Source organism: Lonchura striata, chromosome 14, assembly GCF_050655825.1.
Source record: "Lonchura striata isolate lonStrDom1 chromosome 14, ASM5065582v1, whole genome shotgun sequence".
NCBI lineage: Eukaryota > Metazoa > Chordata > Aves > Passeriformes > Estrildidae > Lonchura > Lonchura striata.
In genome coordinates this window covers 3872145-3898885 of record NC_140716.1, presented here as the reverse complement: position 1 = coordinate 3898885, position 26741 = coordinate 3872145, and the positions used below count along the sequence as shown (strand labels likewise).

At 42.7% G+C, this 26741-nt stretch overlaps 1 protein-coding gene across 1 annotated transcript in view; it reads left to right on the top strand.

The window, feature by feature from the left end:
- The first annotated feature begins 1498 nt into the window (after nucleotides 1–1498).
- The window catches only part of FOXK1 (forkhead box K1), a 56488-nt gene continuing 31245 nt past the window's right edge, over nucleotides 1499–26741 (top strand). Inside the window, exon 1 of the mRNA XM_021549418.4 lies at nucleotides 1499–1910. Coding sequence (XP_021405093.1) covers nucleotides 1528–1910 — 383 coding nt within the window. The 5' untranslated portion in view covers nucleotides 1499–1527. The remainder of the gene's footprint in view (nucleotides 1911–26741) is intronic.

Here is a 26741-nt window from a genome sequence, read left to right as displayed (position 1 = left end):
TTCCCTGTCTCCTCAAAACTGTTGAGCAGCCTTGCTATGAGCTGACACATTCCCCACACAAGCTGAAGCAATACAAAACTACAGCTGCTCCCTCTCCCACATTCTCAAATTCATTATTTTTTGATTATTTAACTACTCAGGATTCTGCAAAGTATCACCAGCTCGCCTATACAGAAACATTTTTTGTTTAATCTGGATATATGTATATATGGATATGTATGTATAGCACAGGCTACACATGAGCCAAATATATGCTGTTGTGACACAGCACATGACCTTTATCATTAATATAAATATAGATAGAAATATAATACATAATCAAACCGAAATATAAAAAGTAATTTCAAGAAATGCTGTAATGCAAGCTAAACAACCTACACAGTCCCTTATAATGAAAAACTGTATGAGTATAAATCTATATAGAAACACTATATGATTATATATATTCACAGATGAGTGTATAAATATTTATATATATGTATATTTATTATACATATATAATAACTCTTCAAAAGGCCATTAAGGTGCTTTAACCCTCACATCTTTGTGGATGTGGGATGAATCTCCCCTTTCAGCAAGCCTCAGCAAACAGTCCAGGGTCGTCATTAAGGAAGTGTCCAATGCCAGGTTGGATGGGGCTAGGAGCAACCTGGTCTAGTGGAAGGTGTCCGTACCCATGGCAGGGGTGTGGAACCACATGAGTTTTAGTGTCTCTTCCAAGCCAAAATTCCATGATTCCCTAGAGAGGCAGCAGAAGACCACTGAACCCAGCTCATGTCAGAGACCAGCCAGAGGCTGTATGTGCCCTTGCCCCACAGAAAACCTGGAGCAGGCTGGTTTGGGCTCAGGACATTTCTCCAGCACAGGGCGTTATGACGTGATTTGGAGAGAACTTCTTGGTAGGAACTGCAGTGATAGGACAAGGAATAATGGGTTCAAAATGAAAGAGTGGAAATTTATGTGAACTATTGGGAGGAAATTCTTCCCTTTGAGGGTGGGGAGGCCCTGGCACAGGGTGCCCAGAGAAGCTGTGGCTGCCCATCCCTGGAAGTGTCCAAGGCCAGGCTGGACAGGGCTTGGAGCAGCCTGGCATAGTGGAACTGTGTGATCTTTAAATCCCTCCAGCCCATCCTGTGCTTCCATGGAGAGGCACCAAGAGGCCGCTGAAGCGAGCCCACGGCAGTGACCAGACCCGTGCCGTGCACGGACCTTCCCGTGCCCACAGGACCCGGCGCCGGCTGGTTTGCGGCGGCCCGGAGCGGTTTAACCGCCGGCATGGCGCGGCCGCGGCCGCTCCCTCACACCTGCCCGAGCGCGCTGCCCGCCCTGGCCCGCAGGCGGCGCCGCGCGCCCGCCGTTGCCGCCCCGCCCCGCGCCCCGCACCGCGGCGGGGCGGCCGCACCCGGCGGAGCTGCCGGGGGAGGCGGCGGCCGGCGCGGCTCCCGCCCCGCCCCGCGTCCCCGCCATCCCCGCCCCGCCGGCCCCGCCCCGGAGGCCGGCACGCTGGCTCGCTCGCTGCCGGGGAACATGGCCGAAGTCGGGGAGGACAGTAGCGGGGCGCGGGCTCTGCTGGCGCTGCGCTCGGCGCCCTGCAGCCCCGCCGCCGCGCCCCCTCCCGGGCCGCCGCCCCCGGCCGCGCCGCCCGCCGCCTGCACCGGGCCGGTGCTGGCGCGGCTGCAGGGCCGCGAGTTCGAGTTCCTCATGCGGCAGCCGGCCGTCACCATAGGCCGCAACTCCTCGCAGGGCTCGGTGGACGTCAACATGGGGCACTCCAGCTTCATCTCGCGGCGGCACCTGCAGCTCAGCTTCCAGGAGCCGCACTTCTACCTGCGCTGCCTCGGCAAGAACGGCGTCTTCGTGGACGGCGCCTTCCAGCGCCGCGGCGGCCCGGCCCTGCAGCTGCCGCCGCAGTGAGTGCCGGGGGCCGGGGGCGGCGGGGCCGGGCCCGCTCCGCGGGGCTGGAGAGGGACCCCCTGTCCCGGGGAGGGGACGTGGGGCCGGGCGGAGCGGGGGCTCCTTCGAGGAGGGGACGCTGAGGGGTCCCTCGCCCCACCGTGTCCCGTGCAGGGGATGTGTCTCTGCCAGGAGAAGGGCCTGAGGTGATGGTGAGGGGCCACAGCTGATGGAAACAGGGGTCAGGGGTCTCAGGGGATGGTGAGGGTCTGCTTCTGAATATATCTGCTTCTTGAGATAGCGATGGTGCATCCCCCTGCTCACAGAGAGCCTTAGGGGACAGTGAAGGTCCCCTCACTTGAAGTTGGTCACAGTGGGTGAGGAACACTCACCTAGTGGAGAGCTTGAGGTTGTGTTGAGGGACATCTGCCTGATGAGGTTCTCAGCATCACCATGGGATGTTCTCACCTTCCCAGCCTTGCTGCCGTCTGTGGCTGAGAAAGAGGATGATGTTCATTGGGACTGGGGCTGCTCCGTCTGAGAGAGCCATGCCTGGGGAAAAAGCGTGAAGAAGTGTAAACTCCCCACTGCAGGGTGTCCCCCATGGTCATCACCATCCTCCATGCTTGCCTGTAGACAGACTCATGTTCAACTAGTGGCTTTTAAGGGTTTCAGAAAGAGAAGAAGGAAGGACTCTCAGTGGGCTAAAACTTGCTACACCCAAGGCTTGTCTTCCTTGGAAAAGATCTAGTGGAAAAAGTTGGAAACCACATTGCCAGAATTACTTACTTAAGGGTTGGCAAGTTAGGTGTTGTTCTTGGTGTCTTTGTGGAGCAGCAGTAAAAAAGGAATCAGGTCAGGCTGGGAGTGATGCTGCTCACCAGGACAGCAGGTGCCCAGGGGTGTCTTTGCTTCCTTATGGAAGAGGAGAGGGATTTGCTGTGCTACCAGGGTCTGTGCTCTGTCAAACTCTCTTGCAGAAAGAAGAACGAGGTTGATCTATTTCTTCCTCTGAAAACATTGTTTATAGCTGCTGAGTACTGTCCAGCGACTGCAGTGCTTCACCCCAGGGCAGCAGCGTGATAGTGGTGGGTGATGTAATTCCTGTGTGCATCTCCTCAGGTTGTTCCAGACTGACTGTGCCTAATGCCATCCCCGAGTGTGCTGTAAAGGCAGGGATTGGGGAGTTGTTGTTCATATAAAACATCTGTTTTCATCTGTCACGTTTTGGCTTTGGTGCTGTTTACCTCCAGCAACAGGGTCCTGGAGTTATGCCTCTCTCGCCAGCCTGTCGCTCAGGGGAGGGTTTTTTAATTACTCATTTCCTCTGCAGGCTGCTTCATTTTGTACTTAGTAATTTAGTTATAGCTCCCTAGCTGCTCACTCTCTGAGGTGTTTTGGTTTCTAACGTGTTTCATTTTCTAAAAGAGATGTCCTTTAGTGGCTGGTTAATTAATCTGGCTTTGTAAAACAAGACCACCCGATGCCCTGGGCACTTCTGTTGTCATTCCCTCTGGCTCTGGTATCTGTGCAAGCTCTCTGTTCCCTGTCATTCTGTTTCTTCACTTGGTTAATCATAAGCATTGTGACAGAAAACTATGTCAAACAGCAACCTTGCTGTTTGTTTCTCTCCCCTTTGCTCCTGACTCCTGGAGTGGGAACGGCAACTTTCCTTCTGCATTGCTTTAAAGGGAGGAGTTTAATGTACACTTCTGAACTCTACACAATAAGGCATCCTCATAACTTGGCTGCTGGTTGAGCTACATAAATAAACTTGGTACTCCTCCCTTTCTGACTTCCAGAGTAGGAAAATGTTTTGTATCAATCTAAAGGAATTTGCCCCCTTGCTTCTATCAGGTAAACAACTCCTTACTGGCCAGTCAAGGGTTTGTAACTCAGACCAGGAAAAAGATCTTGTTGAAGCTTGGCGTACAGATTGAGGCTTGAAACCGTCTGTTGTTATCTCATTATCTCCACTCTTGAAAAATCAGGCAATTCTCTCCCAGTCACCCTCTCCACACACAAAAAAATCTCTCCCCAGTAAACATAAAGTGCTATTTCTTTCCTGTAGAGAAGCCTGTGTGCTTACAGCCAGCTAATGTTGTCAGAAGGAGGACAAAGTGAGAACAGGTTGTAGTACACAAATTTTACACAATGTTTTCTGCATATTATGGTAACACTCCTGCCGTGTTTGATACAGCCACACCTTTTCCGTGTACCAGAGAATGTAGAGTTCATGTTAAATTTCAGCAATTAGTGATCATTCCAGACAATGTTTTAGAGGGAGGTCCTTGTGATATGGGCAGTTTTTGCTGGTAATATTCTAAAAGCCAGTTGTTTGACTGGTTGTCCTCCCCCACACCTGTAAAGGATGGCAGAAATGTGCAAAGAGCCGTTTTCTTTGGACCACTGCAGTCACTGGTGCTCTTACTTTACAAGCAGAGGAAATGCTTGTGCATCATGAGATCATGAATGGAAGCAGAGGGTTCCAGGAAAAAGTGTCTTTCAGTTGTAGTTCATATTGTTAGTAAAAAAATAGATGATGAGCTCATAAATTCTGTTTTCTGAGGTTCCTTCTCACTTTACTGTTTCTGTGTAAAACTTCTCTTTTCTAAGATTTCTAAGTTTAGAAGTAATTCCTGATGTATGGAAGATCTCGTCAGGAGGGGTGGGAAGGGAGGAAAGAGGGGGAGTTTGAGACCTCTCTGAAGGCTGTACTTAACCTCCTGTCTCAACAGCCCTACTCAAAACCAAGGGCTTTTGAAAAGCTCTGTATCACTTCCTCCATCAGCGTGGTGTGTGTGGATTCTCTGCTGTAACCAGGATTTTACTGCTGGGCAGGAGTATCATATTCCACAGCTGTGTTGTTATGGGAGGTTGTATTTCACAGATGTGATGACATAACTATACAGTATAATTAAACAGTAATAACCAACAAAGAGGACATTTCCTAGAGGTTAATGACAGTTAGGAACAAAGTGGGTGGAAGAGTGGAGAGCCTATGGTACAGCTGAAGATCCTTAATCAGTTTAATTAATAAGTGCCACACTACAGCAGACATTACAAATATAAATCAAGATGAAATTATGGAAGTACTTGCATCAAAAATACGTGCTTCAAATCAAATTTAGGATTTGCTAGAAACACTTTTTATAGCTTGTGATGTTTTTTTAGCTGTGCTTGTGGGAGCTGGAAATCTGTAGATAACTCTCTGGGTATTTTTCTATAAGAAAGAGAGGAAACTCAAAACTACCAGGAGAATATGCACTAGATTTTAAAAACTCTTGATACCAGCAAAAGTGTAAGATAGAGCAGGAACCATTAATTGGAGTATTTTTTTCCTGTTGAGGACAGTAATTTCTTCAAATTTATGGTGTAATCAGGTGTTTACAGGATCAGGTTAATGATGAATTATTAACTGTTTCTTTGTTCAAAATTGACTCAGTTTTAAAAATAATTGGCAATAACAAGTTAGGCACTTCAGTAACTAAAATAAGTATCTGTTTAGTTATTTATTTATTTTGTCCCCCAGAACAGAAGGAACTGTATCAGATGAAAGTTTAACTTGCTAACCTGAATTTTAAGTAGCTGTGAGTCAGGTCTTCAGATGCTCCTAAATACAAAAGTTCTATTGACTAAACCTGCAAGTGTTGCTTGAGCATAGCCTGATAATAGCACTTGAGCTTTTTGAACTGTGAGCTCAATAGATTGGAAAATGATGCTTGTCTGGGAATGTTTCATGGGATATTTGCTTATTGCTGCTGTGAACATTTAGAATTTTTGCAGTAGCATAATTAATGGAGCCTGAAGTTGGTGTTTTTCAGTGTAAATGAGTTCTTTCAGTATGAGGTTTCTAAGCATAAAAACAAGTTTTTAAACCTGTAGTTCTTTTAGCATTTAGGAAATAAATGGAGGAGCTTTCTTAGTTCGAGAATAAATTCAAGGGAAGTAACTACGTGGATGTAGGAAATCAAATTAAAACACGGAGTTAAAATAAAAACATTATGTATCTAAGCCCCGTTATAGATTGAAAACTTACCATGCATGTCAAGTTTTATTAAGAGCATGCTGCTTTATTTGTAATGGGATTTTTCTAGGTGCTCAATAAACTTGACAAAAATAAATAGTCCAATACTCTGACCACACACCAAGCTGCTGATCCTGCAGAATTTTACACATGCATTAATCTTTCCATATTGTGAGTACACAAGTTCCCTTCGGTGTTTGGTTAGTGAGGGTGTCTCAGCAGCCAGAAAATTGAGAACTATATCCAATTTCTGAGGGACATGGCTGTACAGTCTGCTAGCCAGAAAATCCAGGCACTAATTCAAGTTTTAAAAAATGCCATATTCTAGGAAAATGGAGATGCACAATGCACTGCAGTGTTTTGGTGACCTCACCAACCACTCAAACTCCGTTCTTGTGGTTGGAGTGATGCCATCACAGGGGTACAAGGGACAGTGTCCTTACAGCTGGGGCAGCTGCACACCCTGTGTACTCACACCAAGGAAATGCTTTGACCACAGAACCACAGCTGCAGAACTAGTTGTTTCTGAAATGCTGCATATGTATGTTGTCTCTGGTAACTCCTTAGGTAGTTTTGCTTTTTAAATACTGCATTACCTGCATTTGCAACAATATTTTTTTTGTTCTTTGTTTGAAATACGTTGTTTGCTGTGCTACAGCTTGTGGATGGTGGTTTTACTCTTGCTAGAAACCCTTTAAAGATTTGCTTTCTTAGTGCTTCATCTTGTATTTTTCATGCTCTTACTTAATTTCAAAGACTGTCTTTGAGAACACGTTTTTTGTTGCACAGCAAGATGTGATAAAGGATTACCTGATTTTAATTACAGAATTCATGTCAAGTAATAATTTTTGGCTAAGCAGCTCAATTTGTCATGAGTTATATTAAACGTTTAAGGGAAAGTTTCTCTCATGTGAAACTGCTGCTCAATTTGTTGATTCAAAAATAGCTGTGCTGTAAGTCAGGTTGTGAATATAAACTAAGGTTATGCAAAACTCACTGTATGTCCTTATGGATTCTTTTAAACCAGGCTTGGTTCAGCTTACCTGATGTGTTGATTATGGAAAGATTAATCTAAGGAAAACATGCCACACTTGTCTTGTACAGTTTTGTGTGGAGTCTCACCTATAAAGTCATAAATGTGGATTCAAGTTGTGCTGGTGTAACTTCTTTGTGCTAGCAAACTCTTAATCATGGCATGTATCCTTAGGTGACTGTGGATTCCTTCCTGTGGGTACTGTTTTGTTTTCATATAAATCTAGAGGATGAATGAGTGTGAAAGTTTTTGCTTTTCTGTAAATGAGGAATAAAAATGATGAAATCTGTAGTAATTCATATCCTAGTTATTTTGGTGCCAGCTGTGTGAGCGTACTCACAGCAGAGCATCTGTCCTGGTAACAAATCATAATAATGCTGTTTGCTTTTTTTTTTTCACCCTCTTTCTCCAGAAAACGTGATAGGCAGCTTTGCACTGAATAACTGAGAGTATAAATGACAGCCAGATTAATGTGCCTGTTGTCTTTGTGAGCAAGCTCCCAGTAACTGCTCCACTGGCCATTTGGCATCAGAGCTGTTCTGTGGGACACCGAATTCTCTCTCTCGGTGTTGCAGTTGCCTGGAGGAGTAGATGTGGCAACAGGATGTTGGTAGAGAATAGGGAACTACTTGAATTTGCCACTTATGCCATGCAAATAAAGGCTTACTGCTGGCCCAGGTGTGGTAATTAGTGTCTGTTGTTGAGAGGAGTTTGTGCAGTGTTGTCAGAGAGCAGAGCCAGCGAGGGTTTGGGGACTGCTCTGTGACAGCCTTGGGTGACAAAGGGGACACAGGCTGGTGAGGTGCTTGTTAAACCACTCAGAGAGCTGTCAGTTCCCTCCAGCTGGCTTTCCTATTCTGGGGGGATCTCTGCTAGCACTCAGCTCCATATCAGCTCCTCTGGCATGTGGTGATTTACTCCGAGTTCCTTCTAGCTCAGTGTCTGAGCAGTGTCTGGGTGTTCTGCCATCAGAGCCAAGGGGCTCCGTAACCAGAAACGCTTCACGGACCGAGCTTCACCTCACTGCTGGTTACATGTGGATGAGACAGCTTTCCTTTCCAATCCAAGTGGAATTGTGGTTAAGAAAAGAAAGATTATGTGCTTTTGAGTTGGTGATGTTAATGAAAAGGGAGAAAAATTCTCATTTGCTTTTAGTACAAATTCTTTCCTTTCCTTTTCCTTAATAGCTCTCCAGAGCACAGAGGCTTCTCTCACATGTAGCCATGCCCAACACCAGCTTTGTTTTATTATCTTTGGTTCAGTCCCCGTACACCCAGGAGTTTCCTGAGGTTGAAGACTCATGACTGAGATATCCACTGTAAAGAAAGAATAGTCCACAGTGTATTGAGTGGTGAAGGTCTTTGTTCTCTTACGGTTGAACACGCTTTGCAGTAAATGCCTGAGAAGTCCCCTGAGCTTGTGCACTGTTTTCTGACAGGTAAACTTATGTTAAAATGTTGTTTTATGCATCTGAAATGGTTGATGGGCCCTGATGTAACTGACTGCAGCACTGAAACCAGGGAAAATGTGGAGGTGTCATTTTTACAGTGACTTTTTTTTTTCCTTTGACAAATTTGCAAGATGAAAAAGCTGAAGCATTTTTTTCTGTCTCTTGAATGTGGGCTATGAAAAGACATCTTGATGTACTTCCAGACATAGTTAATCGACTAATTGTGAGTACAAATTATTGTCTGGTCTTAAAGCATCCACTTCAGTCAATAATTCAGTATTAATCACTGAACTGTTTTTTCAAGTATTTATACGTCTCCCTATTTCAGTTGACTGCAGGCTCCTCATAAGAGCAGATTGATGAGATGCTTATAGAGCAGATTAATTTCTCCTTTAAGTAAATGTGAGTGAAAATTTCCATCCAATTGTATATTCTTTGTTTTCATAGTACAAATACAATTTTACTGATGTCTATTCACTCTTGTACACAAATGTTTTTTGCTAGTAATTCACATCTTTGGTTTCTTCAGAACAGCTCAGTAAATTCATGTGTGCATTCCTTCTGCATGGCACTTAATTTTTATGAAATACATATTTTATTGGACAGTAAAACATTTAAGTATCTTAATGGCCTAATTAATACTCTGTATCCACTTCTGTCATGTGTATTTTGCTCTTCGTTATCCTTCTGCTCCTTTTTTCATGTCCTCGTGCATTTTTTATCATAAAAATTTCAAGCAATCTTGAGAGAGCAGTCTATTACAAGGCTGTTCTTTGAATATTCAGCAACTCTAAGATTTGATTGATAGTCCCTTCCCTCCCATCCTGTCTATTTTTAGTAACTTAAAAGCAAGTTTAATTTCTTGGGTTGTCCTTTGTTGTGCATGTGCAATTTACTTTGGTGGTTTTCCTCCCTCCTTTAAATGTACCAGATATGTAATTTTCATGTTCTTTGAGGACATTTTGACAGCTGGGGAGAAATAATGTAGAAGTTAATTAGGAGCTCTGCCTTAGCTGAAGGAGCAAAGATGGACAATCTTTGTCTGGTTCTGTTAATATATGCTGTGTGATTAGGATAGGAGGAGAAGTAGAAAGAAACTTTAAGCACATTGTTACCACTTATTATCATGCTTCAAGAATCTTCTAGCATAAGAGCCTTTTTTCCTGTGCAAGCACAATCCACTCCAGCTTTTAGGACAGAATGAGAAGACAAAAAGCCTTGCAGAGGTGTTGTAAGCACTGTGGAAAAGGACATCCCTCCCCCTCTCTCTGAAATACAACCTTGGAGCTGTACCCCTTTTTTCTGCTTCATGCCACTTCAAGGAGAGCCTTGGGAAATCTTCCCACACAAACTGTTTAATCTTCTATCTCCCTTTAGGCCACATACAGAAGCCACCAACAGTTTGTCTAAGCAGGACTGGACTCCCTGCAGAGCCAGTTTGTGCACTTGCTAAAGGAATTGTTCTTGAGCAACTTCAGGCCTTTCCTCTCTCGAGGGCATAAGAACTCTGGACTCGTACACACTCGGAATCCTGATTGTGTGGGAGGAGAAAAGGGCTAGAAACAGAAAGCAAATTTTGTTTCTACCTGATGGGTAGACCAAAAATTATTTTGGTTTTCATATTCAGTTTGAGGCGTAGCCCAAGCTAGGAAGGGTAGGCTCTTGGTGTGGGAGATGTGCCAATTGCTATTTATTTATTGATCTCGTTCCTTTTTTTGGTTGTCTCATGGCTGGTATAATGTGGTTTTGGCTGTCAACAAGCCTGGCAATTGCGTGGCTTTGCCTCCTTCTGCCTTGTTCATTCAGCTGGATAATTACTGTAGCTCTTCTTTTCCCATCTCTCCCTCAAAAGCCATCTAATGTTTTAGTCCTAGGAAGACCAAAAAAGAAGTCAAAGGCTGGCACATGCTTTGCTGCTAATGCCTTTATGGAATATTAAGGCAAGCACTGAAGTTTCCTTCAGGCATAGGAATTCTTAGGAGAAAATTCCTGATGGCTAGTGGTTCAGTAAAAGAATTGCTATCATTTTTTGTGTGTATGTTGGGTAAACAAGGTGTATGCAGACTGGCTGTTGAAAATAGTCACGATGGAGTAGTTTAGACTTGCACATCATCTGTTTACAATTGTGTAAAAATTGCTGCAAACAGCCACAGGATGAAGTTTGGAAACAAGTTTGTTTTGGTGGATATTCATTCTGAATCTAAAGTCTCTTGTCACCAAGTGGGTGCATCCTCTTCTCCAAGAGACTACAGTTTCTTCTCAATTTCTTCCTGCTTTGTTCTCGGTTGCAAGAATGAGAATTCCTATTAAAATCCTGTAGCAGAAAACGGCCAGAATTCTGTCCCCCAGAAAGCTGATACTGCAAACTATGAAGTTCATATAAATATTGCACATAAGGTACATTCATTAAAGTAAAATCTTTCCCTAATTCTATATATTCTCCTGAAGCAAAGGGAGCCTTAAACTATGCCATTAATATGACAATATAACTCTCTAAAATTTTCCTAATTTAAAAATAATGAAACCACTGGGGTGACAACTTCCACATGTGCTGTGTTTTGGAAGAGTCATTGTCACTTCAGTTGGTTAAACTCTTCTCAAGGATTAAACTCCTTAGCACAGTTATATATACTGGCAGGATTTAAAATCCCTTAGAAATCTTGTGATAGTTTTTTATTGTTTGCAATCTTAACTTTGTCCTGCTAGGTGGTCTTTCCCAAGCCAGTTCAGTACATCATCATCTGAATCATAGTAAAATTATTCTCTTTTTTAGTAGGAGGGAAGGTTATGCCTGTGCCTGTGCTCTTTTATCCTTTATTTTAAATGTCAGTATTTGGAAGAATCCAGGTGAATGTCACTTTGTAGACACTTGTGTAAGAGACTCTCTGTTGCCCCAAATGTTTATTTGGCTCTGAGTCTAGAAGTTGTCAGCTTTTAAAACATTTAAACTACCCTCAGAGCTGTTTTAAAACAGTAATCCTGGCTTCCTCTACTGGGTATTGAATGGATTGTGAAATGTCTTCAGAGGGAATGGAACGGACTTATGTGAACATTTTGCAAAGTTTTAACTCCATATGGATAATTTTTTATAATGTACATAAATAGTACATTAGCTTTTCCAAATCACTTTCTAAATGAACTGAAGCAGCCTCAAAGGAAAATACATCATAGTTCATGCTCTGCGTGTTAGAGCCCTCTTAGAGAGCCTGATTGAATTCAAAGGTTAGTACCATCCCACACACAGGCTTTTTCTGGCATATATATGTGGAAATTAGAATTCTTTTCCTGAGCTTTACTGAGGTGATTTTGTTTTGCTCAGGCATTCCTAATGTGTTTATAGGTAGCTCCCTGGCTTTGGAAGGGTGAGTCTGCTAAATGACTTGTGTGAGACCTTTGAAGGTATTGGGCTGGCTGCTTGATAGCAAACTCTACTATGATGAATGGCCCATTAGAAGGAAGTTGATGGCATTGTAAATGAGATTTTACATGAGAATCAAACTGCTCTAGTATATCCAGCATAGATGCAGAAACAAGTGCCTCTCTCTGAAAAGGTTATTAGGAGATTTTATGAGCTGCTATTTTCAGATGGTTAGTTTACACTTATTCTCCAGGGTACAAAAATTCCCCAAGAGTCTGGATGCTTGTAGTAATGAGGAAGGGTCTTCTCGAGGAAATGGGAGTTAGGATGAAAATGGGGGTAGAACTGAAGTTGGCCAGACTTGTGTGGTGAAAGGGGCAGGATCTGCAGCCAGCTGGAAGTTCCATGGTAGTTAAACAAAGATTTGAAATTCTTGGTATTGAGTGAGGTATGGAAATGAATAACCAGTACTCCTTGTAGAGGCCAACTGTGGCCCTGCAATTAGTTCCATACTGTCAGTACATATTTAATTCTTGGTGAACTGTTTAATTTCTTATTGAAAACAGAACTCTGTGTAGAGGCTGGTATAGGGAAGTTCCTCTGAGTGTGGGTGCAGATGGGGCTTTTTTTTGGCACTGAGGTAGGTGTTAATTGTGGTTTATGATTGAGGGGGAAACATAGTTCAATGTTTCTGCCAAGATGAGCAAAGAAAGAAAATAGTTAATATTGACCTTTTTCATTTTAACCAAGATCAGTGGGACCAGCAGAGGCTTGGAAAGCCTCTCAGAAGGGCTCTTGAATTTCACAGAAGCAGGGAAGGAATGAGAGGTGGTGGCAGAGGCTGAGTCACTTCTTGTGGTCTCTGCTGTGGTAGAATGGAAGCCAGACTTAGACTCTTATCTTAAGGTTTATCTTGGAGCAGGGAAAAATTGAGTGTGAATGGGGGCTAGGCAGCCTTTTCTGGTTCACTGCACCAGAAAATGGGTACATGTGTGTGTATTCCACAGCTGGTGTTGAGGGTTTCTGTGTCATCTCTGGAAAGCAATGTCAGACTCATTACCTGGGGCTGCCAGAGTAGCCACAGTCCAGGAGTCTTGAAGCAGCCAGGGGCTACATGTTGTCATTGGGATTGGGAGCTGTGGTTTGGCAGTGCTCCCTTAGGACTGGGGAAAGTGGGAAATGAGAAATCCTACAGGAGGGTGAGACGTGTCAGGCCTCTGAGCCCTTGCAAGGGCTGAGCAAAACGTGCTCCTTGATCAAAGGCTGTGCAGTGTCTGCCATTGCAGCCTTACAGTGCAGAATTTGATGTCTATGGAAAGATCAGTGCAGGGTGAAGTGGCCAGAGCAGAACTCAGAATTAAATACCATCCTGCATTGTTTCATAAGAGTTGCCTTTCATTGTGCACTTGAATTTACTTAGTGGCAGCAAGTTACCATGGGGGTGGATGGACAAACCTTGTTTATCACTGTATTTTTCCAGTACCATAAAACCTAGGCTGCTGTCAAGCACACACTTGAAGTGTATTTATCTCCATTGAGTGCCTTTCTCTTTGAAACTTCTGCTCCACTCCATAGTTCTGCCAATTTGATCTGTACTTCAGCTTTCTTTAATGGCTGTTTTCTGGTAGGATTGGGATTTTGTTTTGATTTGGCATTTTTCCTTTAAAACATCGCATTGGGATCTGAAATGAAGCTGCTTTAGAGCTGAACACTCGGATATGATATTTATTTTTAACAGTTTTGTTAGAGTGACAACCATATAAACGAAGCTCTGTGTCCTCTGAATAAGCCCCAAACTTCTGGGAATGAAGAGTCCTCCAGGGCTTTGTGAAGACACTGCCTTAAGACACATCTTAGCCCTTAGTCAGAGTAGGAGTGACAAGTGTGATGTTGATTCTTCCAAGATGGACACTGGCTGAACAGGACTGAAATCCCCACTTTCTTGCAGCCTATTTTACGGAAGTCCATAGAGGCCAGTAATGACTAGAAGTTGTTCAGAAGTGTTTGAAGTGTAGAGCTACTTATTCTGTCACCCGGTCTAAACAGCCTCATGACAAAAATGGTTGAAATCCCTGGAGGGATACCCTTAAGTCCTAAATACATGTTTACCACATGAGCAAGGTGGGCTGCACTTGTAGAGAAAAACAATTGATCCTGCTGTCCCCCTGTATTGATGTTCGTGGCTCTAGCATGTGTGGTAAGCAGGAGAGGAGTTAATTTTAGCTTGATTAGCAACACAGAAGGGAATCAAGATGACTGTTGTAAATGGCAGTGGGATGAGATCAATGAGGGTAGTTTATTTCCATGCATCTGAGTGGGTGTTCTAAGCAATTTAATTTTTCTTTTTTGTTTGTTTTTAAGAGAACCAAGAATGTTAATGCATTTAGTCCATGAAATCCTTCCGTGGCTGCAATCCTGAATACTTTCATGTTGTTGCATGGTCGTTGCTTTAAATGAACACCAGGTGCTTGTGTGCTGTTCCCCAGGAGTTCTTTGTTTCTCTGCTCTCTGTTACCTGGCTCAGCAGCAAGTGGCGAGTGATTTTCAGTACTGCACTCTCCGTTTTTCTCCTACTCACCTTTGTTTATATTCAGGAGCATGTCCCCAACTGTTTATGATTAAACATTGCTCAAACAGCCAGGGTAAGATTTATTGACACAAAGGAGGCTGGGAGGAGGGAGTGGCTGACTGGTCATCTGTGTCTCCTTGCAGCTGATAGTGATGTTATTGATGTTGTCCACGTGTGGGTGCAATGGCCGTGGTGTGTCCCAGAGGCTGCTGTCCAAAATCTCTGGCAAGGGACTGATCCCTGGCAGCACAGCCTTTTTCCCTTTGTGTGTGCTCGAGCAAGGCAGTTTGTGTAGGTGATGCACTCCTTTCTCTTCAGCTTGGCCTTCTGGAAACACCCCATGGCTCTTGAGGAGGGGATCTCTGTTTTTCTCTTGGTGGCAGAGGCTTGCTGATCTCCAGAGAGAGAAATCAGGATTTGAAACATGCTAAAGGGGTTGTGACCTACAGGAGTTTTAAGTGGTGATCCTTTTAAAAAAGACACCTTGAAAAACAATGCTGTTGCATGCAATGCAAGGAAATTCAAAATGGAAGATTGGAAAATGAGCACTATTTAGGAAAATAAATTAAAATACAAACATATTAGAGTAGAAAAGAGACTGAGTTCATTAAAAAAGCCTTCTCTGGAACTAAAATAATTTGTTTCCTGGCCCCACTTAGCTATGTACAAACCACATAACTATTTAGCTTTTGGAGTGTCTATATGTAGCATGTTAAGTTTTGGTTATTTAGTTTCAAGTCACAGATATTGATAATTTTCAAATTTTAGGAAAAAAAATAAAACATAATGCTGACAATATACTAAAAAATTAACATATTGATCAGCCTAACGTGGAAAGAGATTTTTGCACTTCTAAGATTTGACGATACAAGTGAGATACACACACGTGTTGCACGTAATTTATGTTTTCTCTGAAGATCAAATATTTCTTGGCTGGTACAGAAATGGTTAAGATAGGATCTAGACCTCCACAGGTTGGAATACCTGATTAGAGCAGCCGTGGTACACAGAGTGTTGTGTGTTATATAGAGTCTCTTAACTCTCCTTATTTTTATGTATACAACCACACACACAACAAAATAACATAATAGACTTGCTGTGTGTTACAGATGGTATCAGGCATCTGCAGTGCTGATAGTGAAACTTTCTGGTACTGGCAGCCAACTTCATTTAAATAAAAGCCTCGTCTGCTCTTTGTGCCAGCCCACTTCTTCAGTGGCAAACTTTCATATCAGGTTTTTGATGTCAGGCCACTCATTCTGACATATAAAACACCTCCCTGTTCCCAAGATTCCAAATAAACAGCAGCTTTATGGTTAATTTTAGCCTTTAAGGACATATTACTAAATGTTCTCTGCAGGTCTGTTAACACCCCTGGGAATGCAACTGCAGGGCTTTTCAACGTTGAAAAGCTGAAAGGCAGAATAAATGAGAGAGTGGAATTGTCTGGAAGAGTGTGGTGCTGGGTGAAGATGTGGTTTACCATATGACACACTGAAAAAAATTCACTGTAACTTAACTGTGCTCAGAGACACAAAGTTGTTTATATTAAAGACTAGACAGCAGAACAGAGCAACTTCTGTAATGCTGTGGTGGAAGTGGGGCCAAAATTCACCCTGGGGAGCCTTTAATAAAAATAATCAAACAAAACCCCTACCTAGTATTGATCAAAAGGTAGATGTCATTGATGCAAATTAATTTATATTGATGTAAAATCACATCTAATTTTTGTGTGTGTAGGCAAGACCTAAGGCTCCTGCATTTAGCACCTTGGCAGACTTGAGGTAGATCTTTGCTGGCTGTACTCCATGAAATCTGCCCTGTGTGCTGCTGACCTGCAGTGAGCTGGTTGCAAAGGAATAGGAGCACTTGGGAAGGGAGCAGGAATTTGTGTTCTGATAGCCAGCCCTGTGCCCAGCACTCCTGGTTTGGAATGAATGGCATATTTTGAAGCTGACTGCAATGTTTTGAAATGTGAAGCTGAGGGAGGTACAATTACAGCACCACCTCTTTGTTTCTCTCTGCCCAGTGGATGGGCACCAGTAACAACCATGGCGTGTTGTCATCAGTATTTTAGAGGTGACTTTTGTGGTGGGCTTCAGCAGAGACCCTTCACCTTAATGATGTTTGTTAAAAAGCCTACTGATGATATTCTTTTGATTATACCATGGCTTGGTTTCTGACATCACCTTGCTTATCATTTGTCTGGAAATAATTGTCAGGATTTTTTTGGATCAATTTTAATATTAGCTTAGTAGTTGAGGCTTTTTATGTTTTAAAAAGATAAGTGAATAAATCCCTAGTCAGGTGTGGATTGAGTTTGTAAATAACTGGTGATAGTGATGGTATTTTGAGAATATCCTTCAGCTTTTTTTTTGCGGACAGTAAGATAAATGAGCAAACACTTAGGGCTGGCTTATAGCTGCTGCTGAAAAACTTTCAGAAAGGTCATTTTTGAAAATGCACATTCCTGACCATTTGCATGCACTTTGTTGGCTCTCTGGAAAAGACTGGAGCAGCTTCTAGTCGGGGTTATTTTGGCATTGGACTGAGCAGGATTATTATAAGAGGCATCCTGCCAAGCTGGGGATAGTACAATCTGGAGAAGACCTGTTGATAATGTTAATTCTCCAGGCAGGGTGGCAACTTCAGAGGGAGCCTCCTGCTATTCCTGCTGGCTCTCCATTAGCAGATTGAAACACCCTTCTCAGCAGTTCTGGCAGTTTCTCCCCTACTCTTCTGTGGGCTGCTATTTTGATACTCCATGAATTTATTCCCTGACCTTGTTGCAGTGTTTCATTACACTGAAAAAGTAGCACCTATAATATCTTACCTGGTTTGCTCTTTTTTTCCCTTTTCTGTGCTGTTTTACTCAAAGAGGAGAATCTGAAAGTGAAGCTGTGCTTGATGTCTCAAATAATTTCCTAAGAGTGAAATCAGAATATTAATAAAGATATGTAAGGAATGTAAAATAAAGACATATATACAAAAATACAGCTCTTGATTCTTCACTGCTAATTCTCCAGTGTGAAACAGCCTCCAATGTTCTCACTTGAATGAAAAATTAGCTCAATTTATCAGCTATTTTTATTAGCTCTCTGACAGCAATTAAAAGTATTGCTAAGAAAGATAAGAAATTGTGGGAAAGATATGTAGAATAAAATGACTGTTGAAGTTTCACAGCATGATATCTACAGAGCAAACCCTCCTGAAGGTTTTACTTTTAGCATCCATTTGGGAGCCTAAACTCAAAACGTTTCTCTTCTTCTATGTGCTTTTAAAGAAGATAATACATGAACCAAACCAGCATTTTGTAGTTCTTTGGGTTGGGCTTCTGGGATCTCTTTTTAGCCTTTCTTATCCTGGGGGTGTTTATGCTCCTTTCCCCCCACCACCTGCTTGGCTGAGTTTCACTCGCTGCCTTTTCCTGGGATGGGCAGTGGCAGTGCTGCTCTCAGTGCTGTGAGGGGATGTCTGCAGGAACTGAGGGATCACAGATATTTTCTGTGTACATCTGTGTGTGCCTGCTGCTGGCAGGGAGAAGAATCCCAGAAATCTGGCTAAATTTTGCTGTGAACTTTGCTGTCTTCAAAAGGAGGTTGCTAAAGTGCCTTCTTGAAAATCTGCCTCTGTGTGGAAGTGTTTCTCAATTTGTTTGAACCTTGATGAAATGGCATAGAGGGAAGCCCTGTGCAACTGTGCTCAATAGAAACATTCATTACAGCTAATTTACTTCGTGCTTTTTAAGTTGTGGTTTTGCCTGATGCTGCTGGTAGTATTTGTTTTAAGTAGATACGCTTGTCTGCACACGCTCTTTGCCCATCTGAAATCTTGTCTGGCTGTGTTGGATACCTCATTTTAAGCTTGGCGATCTGTATTGTTAGTAAAATCCCAGTGTAACCTGGGTGCCTTCTCATTAAGGGAAAAAGTCCTTTATTGTGCATACAATTTCAGCTAAACAGTAACAAGGAGCATAAAGAAAACATCTCGACTGTGATCAAGAAATGGCAATTCTGAATATTCCTGAAGCATTGTCCTTGTTCAGCCATCTTACTGCGCTTGCTTTCTCAAGGCTGTTCAGTGAATAAGCCCAGGAAGCACAAAGGTACTAAAAAGCATTGATTTTGCAGCATGCAGAGCCTGTGTATCCCATCTGAGATAAACACAAACCCACTCCAGCTCCTGCAGAAGGGCCCTGCCAGTTGCCATAGGAGGATTGCCATGGGTACATGGCCACGGGATGTTCCTGTTGGAATGGAGAAAAAATTTTTGGTTTTTGTTTTGTCCCCTTTTACATAGCTGAGTGACATGGGATTTGAAATAATTAGGCTGAATTTTTAAGAAAGGGTGACATCTCTGATTCAGGAAGTTTTGAAAATTTCCAGCCTGAGAGTATCAGCATGTGGCTGATGTGATTTGCCTGATAAAGACCAGAGCTTTTCTCAAAATGAATGAATTGTAGTTTGTTTTCTGAAAGCAGAATGCAGTCTTTGGATCATGTGATGCTTAAATCTGAGACTGTGGTTACATGCTCTGTCTTTTTTATAGTCCAGACAAACCTGCAACATTTTTCCTGGCACCTTCTTATCTCCTTTCTCTGCTTGATATTTTTCCCCTGCACTTGATATTTTTCCCCTCCACCTTCTCTGTGTTGGTGATGCCATCTGGAGGGAAGGCTAAGGGATCTGATCTGCCTGGCAACTTAGTCCCACCAAAAAGGAGATGTATAATTATTCCAGCTACCTCGGGCCTTGCTGTGCAGAGGTTTGGATGGTACTGTTGGCACAGGGGTGGTACTGAGAGGAAATGGCAGAAGAGAAGGAATGGTGGTGGAGTGAAGGAAATGCTTCTTATAGCAGAGAAGCAGATTTAGGTTGTGTTGAAATAAATCTACATGGGATTTAGTGACACGATATATCTTTGGGGAGATTATTTTTAAGGGAGACGAAACCAGTGAGCCTTCCACGTGCGACACAGAATTTTACCCAGTTTCCAGTTACTCATCCCAGCAAGTCCAGGAAAGATTAGGATTTCCAGCTAACTCAAATGTATTTCAGGGAAGGACAGAAAATCCTTCCAGTAATCTGGAATTACAGGGTAGTCAATAATAATTCCACCAAATTGGATATGATGAGTTCCTGATGACTTCAGTGTGAGTTTGCCTTTACTAAAACTGGATTTACATTATTTCTAGTACAGGAACAATACCTAAGGCATGGGTAATGCCAGGAACCCCAGAACACTAATATTCAGCTACTTGTGCATCTGGTGGAACATGGCAAGAGAAATAGTTGCTGGAACTTTTTGTGGAATAAGTTCCCTAGAGAAAAAAATTTAAATTCATTAAGTAGAAGTAAGACCACTGCCTTTTGAATTGAACTAATTATTTCAAGCATGAGCTCACTCACATATTCACACAGGCAGTTCTGGTTCAGTCTTGGCTGACAGATGAACTCCTTTGTGTATCTGCAGTGTTAAGTATGACAGCATATATTAAATACAGTGAGTGTGCTACAAAGCATGCAAGACAAGTGATTTGTGAGCTCAGGGTAATTCTGAGGTTAGGGACAGTCCTCCAGATCTAAACTCATATGGTGACTTACAGATTAATTATGACCAAACATTACAATGGGTTGCTCTTTCATTGGAGCAGTGGGAGCGATCACTGTAGTCCTTTATTTGCAGATGATCTCAGTACTTTTAAAATCTAGTTTTCTGTCATTTATGTTACAAAGAGTAACAGTGATGTTTCTAGCTTTTCCTCTCACTGAACAATAGTGGGTAATATCAGAGGCATTTTTGCAGGCAGTTCTGCAGTTTATTTCCTTATCCTGCTGCTGTTTGGCCAAGTGCATGTCTTGCTTTTCTTCAGATTGAGTTGATTCATTACAGGAAGAACAAATGTGGGTTCTGGACTTCACCATTTGCTTGCAGACCCTTTGCTTATCTCTTCATGTATACAGCAAATGATTTTACCAGCCATGAGGTATTTCTCTCTGTGTTTGATAAAGGACTTTATGGGTATGTCTTCAGTAGGGTTTCTGTGCTTAAACTGCTCAGAGTAGTAGAGTTGAAAGGGAAATAGCAAATCCTGAAAACCCTTTACTTTTAGACTGCAGTGATCTCCAAAATGAACCAATCACTCTTAAAACTGTGGCAGTTACACCACCTGTGTCCCACAGCCTATAGAGATGTGTAAGGAAAAGCATTATAGTGACTCTTAAATTACCGTGGTGATAGGCACATGCTTGTTTTGTGATTTGTATTTAGACTAAAAGGAATAAAATGTATCTCTCTTCTTTCCTCCATAACTCTCTGTAGCCTCAGAGCAATTAACTTCTTTGTTTGAAATGGAGATAGCACTACCCAAGTGGATGATATAACTGGTTTCTTATTGGTATTGCTTACTAAGTGCTATTTAGGGGAAAAATTGTAGGGTAGGGAGTGGAACAGGAAATGTTGGATGATTTTATTATTATTATTATTATTCTTTTATTGCAAAGGAGGGGTGAATAGTACCTAATCTCTGATGACAGCTCAGACAGCTTTCAGAGCTTATTGTATGGTTTTATGACAATTGTTCAAACTAATATTCGTTTTAATTCATTTGTGATTGAAAGGTGGTTTTTGTACTTGTGCTTTCACTCACCTTGCTGCTTCAGACTGCTTTATTCCGGCAACATACACATTTTGAGCAAAATACTTGTGTTGATTATTCCCCTTGGGATGCAAGGTTTAGTTTATTTTTTGAAGGTAGAGATCATTGGTTTGGTTATTTTAGTTACTGAAATGGGAGACATCCTTCTTAATATTTTGCAGTTGAAGTGATTTGTTTTGTACTAGGTGATGCAGTGAGGCTTTGTGCTGTAGAAAAGCTGAAGTTCTGAAAAGCATTGCTGTCCCTGGGCAGAGTGCAACATCACAAAGCAACAAGTCTTGGTCAACAAATACTCCCAGCTCAGCTGTTGCAGAGGTCTCAGCAATTCTCAGAGTCTTGTTTTTGAAGAAATTAGAATCTCAGGTAGTTATTCTTATCTCAGTCTGCTTATCTCTCTGTGGGCAAACCTTCAGGGCTTAGATATATATTTAGTTAAGTGAAGCAAACTTATCTTTTTCTAACCAAATTTAGTTTCATTTTTGATGCACAGGTGCTTAAACTTTCCCAGTGAGTCTTTTATGTTGTCCAAGGCACATCCTTTCACACTGCTTCAAAGGATTTTGTGACTAGGGAGTGGATTTAGGATTTTCATAGATGCAGGCTTGTGGTTCTTTGCTTAGCTGGTTACAGAAGATGAAGAAGAATGGGTTACAGGAGGTAATTGGGCACTTTTCTTTGATGGCTGTTCTGTACAGCACCTGCACATTGATTGTAGCCTGAAATGTTGGTATTTATGGTACACATTCACTGAAAGGATGACAAGTACCCATCTTGCCCTCCACAGAATTATGTCAGGTGTCTTGAAATAGCTGGTAAGGGTAATAGCCTGACCATGAGATGACTGACAGCAAATTCTCACTTGTACTGAGAAACTCAACATGATTTTGGAATTTTGTGCATGGAAATAGTACTGTATTCTGTGGGGTGAGCTATGTGTTATTGGCACAAAACTAATGATTTTCAGAGAAATTACAGGGAACAGAGAAACAGCTGTTTTGTGGGGGTTGCTTAGGATTTTTTTTCTCTTTTACAAGGGTTTTTGTGGGCATTCTTGGTCAAAATTTAGCCAGTAATGGCATAGTTCTCTATCATCATGATGTGTGTTGTGATTAGAGCTCTGGCTGGCCCTTTTTGCTGAATCCAGGGTATTTGCTGATTGTAGAGATAACTGCCTCATCCTCAAGAGTTGAATTACTGTCCCCTCACATCACAGAATCACAGAATTGTTTAGTTTGGAAGGGACCTTCAATATCATCGAGTCCAACCATTCTGCCATCACTGCCAGTGGCACCACTGAACCATGTCCCCAAGTGCCACTTCCATAGGTCTTTTAAATCCCTCCATGTCCCCAGGTGCCATATTCACTCATCTTTAAATTCCTCTGGGACAGCGATTCTGCCATTGACTTGGGCAGCCTGTTCAGTGCTTGACAACCCTTTAGGTGAAGAAATGGTTCCCAGTGTTCAGTTTAAACCTCCCTTGGCACAACCAGAGGCCATTTCTTCTCATCCTGTTGTTTGTTACTTGGGAGCAGAGCCTGACTCCCCGCAGCTGTCCCCTCCTGTCAAGAAGTTGTGCAGAGCCAGAAGGTCCCTGAGCCTCCTTTTCTCCATTCTGAGCCCCTTCCCCAACTCCCTCAGCTGCTCCAGACCCTTCCCCAGATCTTTTCCCTTCTCTGGACACACTCAGCCCCTCAGTGTCCTTCCTGAATTGAGGTCCAGAGTTGGACCACCTCACAGTGAACAATCCCTGTCCTGGTCCTGCTGCTCCCACCGATGCTGATACAAAGTCAGGGTGATGGAGGGAAAGCTTGAGATCCTGAGTGTCAGCAGGGTGGTTACAGTATCTGCATGTTTTAAAAGGGGCTGTTGCAGACAGTCCTGCTTAAGCAGGTTTTGAATGAAACCTGGGGCCTATGGTACCGTCTGATTCAAATTGTAAAAAGTGATATTTTTAACAGAGCACCTCCTACAATGCTTCTTGCTCGACCTGCATCTCAGCACTGTACCACAGATGCTACTGGTGCAGTTATACCCCCAACATTCAGGAACAACAGGATTTCATAAACTATGGCGAGATAAAGCAGACAAAGATGGTACCAACTTACTGATTACAACGCATGTGTGGTAGTTCCAGCTTACTTTTCTGGTTGTTCCTTTTGCATGATGAACTGGAATGATGTTTATATATAACATAACATACTACATTATGATTATATATATATATAACAATATATATAAATATCATTCCAAGTTTAATGTATGCATGTAATATGTATATTATATATATGTATGTTTCACCTTGGCCTTCTCATGATTTGTCTTCTTTTGTCACTGTGGTTTTCCTCGGTGTGAATGTAAAAGCATAAATCCAGCACAGTTTCCTGCCTCCTTTTAAAATCTTTAAATAGCCTTTTCTTGCTGTCATGCAGCAGATCTTAGCAGAAGTCATTTGGTGCTAACAGCACTCGGGATGCTTTAACAAAGAAGTCAGTGACTGTAATAGCTTCTATTGAACCTGGTACTATGTTTTGGCAAATGCATCTCCGTTCCCTTTGCATCTGTGAGTAAAAGGTGCTTTGAAGAGGAGGAAAATGTCTACTTTTTATAGAGCCATGCAGGGTATGCAGTCATTTTGTTGGGTTTTTGCCCTAACCATCCTTCCTGAAGTCTGCTGTAGGGTGACTGTTTATGTAAAGTCTAGTGTTTCCTAGTACTTTATTTTCAGACTTTATGTAGATGAAATGCTTGTGGTCACTGTCACTGGTTCACCACATGAAGGATGCCTAATAGCATGGGAGCTGTGCTGTCAGTGGGAGGAGCTCACCCAGGAAACTTTTGGAAAAATCTGTCTTGTGTAAAACAAGCAAACAAAATTCTAGCAACATCTTTTATGTGACTGTAACCATGTGTGGAATGTGCACTCCTTCTCTTCCCCTTGGTCTCCAATGTATATATAGCATGCATTCAGCCACTTGCTATGGATTCTGTGCGCTCCAGCAGGCAGCATGGAGCCAGCAATCCATTTTCCGTGACTCTCTCCTGTCTGTAGTCTAAAAAGGCAAAAATTGTTTCTGTTCAGTTTGTGGAGGCTGTTTGTGTGTTTTGAGTTTTAACACAAACTGAAAAAAAGTACAATTAAAAAAACCCCTTCCTATTCTCTTGCAAGGCATCTAGAGAAATTGGAACCCTTTCCCACAAGGAATTGATGTATGTGCAATACTGTAAATGTGATTTCAGTCCATATAATTTCTCTGGCCAAGGGATTGATTGCAGCACAGGCCTGTCTGTAGCAGGTTATTGTGTAAACTCAGCAGATCTGTAACTGAGGCAGGCTCTTCCTGCTGGTAACAAGACCAAAGATTTTGCAGACCATTAATTCATCCATCTAATCAGCTGGAAATTTCAGAGGTGTCTGAAAGAACTGCCTCTTGGGCACTCTTGGAAATACCAGTTAACTTCATTATGCTTTTTATGTTGAATCTAATCTGTGCTTTCAGATTGATCTTTTTCTCATAATGAAAATGTTAAGCAGGAGTAAAAGTTGTTGTTGCATCTTTGATAGGAATCAAGCAACATGGATCAAATAGTATAACTCAGTTTAAATAACCTGAAATATACACAGTAATCTTAAGGAATGCATGCTCAGTTCTGCTTGGGTTGTCTTGTCCTGCTTATCTTCTGTAGAAGTGTAGTTCTCAAAGGTGTAAAGTCCTGCACTAATGTGCCTCACTCCCAAGTAGGACAACCTGATATAAGTTTATCCTCTTGGTTGGAAAAGTGAGCTTCCTGTGACAAGATGCTTCCAAAATAATGTTATTCTGATTTCTCACTGACGCAGTGCCCCAGCATTAGACTGTGTCGATTTGAAGCAGTGGCTTGGGCTGTGCTGGTGGCCCTGCTTGCATTGCTGTGGTGGTTATAATAGACTGGAACAATAACCTTAATCCCAGGCACCTTCTCACCCCTGAGGGAAGGGAGGAGTTCCACAGGAATTTACAATCTGCTTTGCACTGCATTTCCATTTCTTGGGTTGAAGGTTTTTACATCAGGAAAAGCATAAATTCAGCTATATTAGCCCAGCTTGGCTTTGCAGGCAGTATCAGTACTGAAGCCAGCACAGAGCAGGCTGCAGGACTTTCTAAAGCTGTGAGCACCCATGCATGTATCCACCCCCCGGTTTTCCTGGGACTGATTCCTTACAAAATGGCCAAGTTCATGCTAGTTACCATAATCCATGGAAGCTGGTTGTACATCCTGGGTTCTGCTTCAGTGAGCTGGGAAGCCTGTCTGTCTAAAAACAAAATCACAGCAGCCAAGGAATTGTTTGCTTGTGTAGTCAGCCCAGCCCAGGCTCTGTTTCTCTGCCCTGGTCGCAGGCTGAGATTGCGGGTAAATCACATGGCTGGATCGGGTCCTCTGGGGAGGCTCGCAGGGAAGAGCAGTGCTGGATGGGCCTTTTCAGCACATTCACTGCCTTCGTTTAGACTTCACATTTCAGGTTGACTCATGATTTTGGAAAAGTAACAGATTTTCTTGAGATTGCCCACACTCACAGGCTGATGGGACAGCCTCTCACAGTGGTTTGGGTGCAGGTACCACTTTTTATCTAATACTACTGCAGCATCAGTAAGTGGGGAAGAGTTAGGAAGTTACTTTATCATCACCTCAGAGCAATTTAGAAGATATAGATCTTGCATTAGTGGCTCTTTCTGAAAAGGAAGACATAAGTGGCAGTGGGATAGAGCACCTTACTGCTATGAGGTTGTAGTGGGGGATCTCCTGGCCTCAGCAGTGCTGTAAAGCTGCCTTAGGGCTCTGTGCAGTCAGGCCTGTTGATCAGCAGCAGGTTGGGATTGCACTGAACACTGCTGAGCAGGGACTGATTTGTCCTTGACTCAGGAAAATGCTGAGCAGTTGGTGTTACAGCAGAGAATTCCATCACTCTGTGACAGGCAGCTCAGCTTTTCCCTGATAAGGGCTTGAGAAATGATGAAGCTTTGCTTGTACTGGTTTTGAGCCTTAGTCCATGTGATGCTCATTGCAAATATATGTACTTTGAGCTTTTTCTCTTTAAGCAAATCCATGTAGCAGTACAAAGCTTAAAATCCAGGGCAGTGGCTCAACATCCTTGTTTCAGGTTCACCTCAGGAGGTGGTGCCTGCTCCTGGCAGACGCTGCAAGGCATGGACACTGCTGTTTTGAACTGTGCCTTCATGTCGAGTCTGCAGGGAACCTTGTTTAGGAGGGTTAGATAAACACAATTAGGCTGCATTGCCAGCAATGATGTTCTTATTTAATGCATTAATGAGTGCAGGTGGCAGGACCTCTGAAGTGAATTAAATGCAATGCAAACTCCTGCTATACTAGCAGAGCCATTGTGAGCCACTGAATGCTGAGCCAGCTCATTTGAGAGATGAGGTGGGAGATGGGAATGAGCTGCCCATGCCTGAATGATAATTTTGAGCATTACCTTACAGCACAATCAGCTTGTGCCAAAGAACCAAGAGCAAGCGAATGTGTTTTAGAGCTGCATTTCTGTCAATAGCACCATTAAGATAAGGTGGTCACAAAAACAGATTGACTTGCTTGTCACCTTGTTCTGTTACCTGGCAGGATTCAACAATGCACTGGTTAAAAGAATTCTGCCCAGCACACACCAGCACTTACAGTGCTAGAACAACACCACCCAAATCCCTTCCTTTCCTTCTATAGGCAAGATGCTGGAATCCAGCACAATTACTGTGCTCTGCT